Genomic DNA, 581 nt, shown 5'->3' with positions numbered 1-581 from the left:
TTACTAACTTTTTTTCCTTTCCTTTTGTAGTGAAAAGTTTCACAAGAACGAACATGTTTCTATCCTTGGTTGGTATTCATCTGTACGCACTTTTCTGGGCGGTTAGTCCATTGTTTGGATGGGGACGTTATGGACCAGAGCCTTACAGAACGTCCTGTACACTCGATTGGGAAAATCCTAGTAAATCGTTTGTTATAGCAACTTTTGTGATGTGTCTTGGACTTCCGTTTTTAATTATGTTAACAACGTATGGTTTACTAATTCAACTAAGTCGCACTACAACTAAGAATATGCAACGATGGACATCCTCAGATAATGTGTGGACGCGGAAAGATCTTTACCTTCTGAAGGTATGTGATTTCTTCTTTATTTTCCTGTCCTACCCTACCCTGCGCTACCCTACCCTAATCCTACCCTGTCTGACCATACCCTACCCTGTCTGACCCTATCCTATCCTATCCTATCCTATCCTATCCTATCCTATCCTATCCTATCCTATCCTATCCTATTCTGATGTCTTGTTCGTTCTCTTCGTTCTCAACCATTGGAAAGACAGTAAAATAACAACCAGTATACAGAAC

General features: G+C 40.4%; 1 protein-coding gene across 1 annotated transcript; it reads left to right on the top strand.

The window, feature by feature from the left end:
• Nucleotides 1–20: 20 nt before the first annotated feature.
• LOTGIDRAFT_70653 (hypothetical protein) lies at nt 21–275 on the top strand (the record flags this gene model as incomplete). Its single annotated transcript, XM_009060842.1, has 1 exon — nt 21–275. A coding segment is annotated over one exon (255 nt), but the record flags the coding sequence as incomplete, so codon positions are not given.
• Nucleotides 276–581: the final 306 nt, after the last annotated feature.

Source organism: Lottia gigantea (genome assembly GCF_000327385.1).
Source record: "Lottia gigantea unplaced genomic scaffold LOTGIsca_4443, whole genome shotgun sequence".
NCBI lineage: Eukaryota > Metazoa > Mollusca > Gastropoda > Lottiidae > Lottia > Lottia gigantea.
Note: the sequence above shows the minus strand (reverse complement) of the source record. Positions and strands in the feature narration are given on the sequence as shown.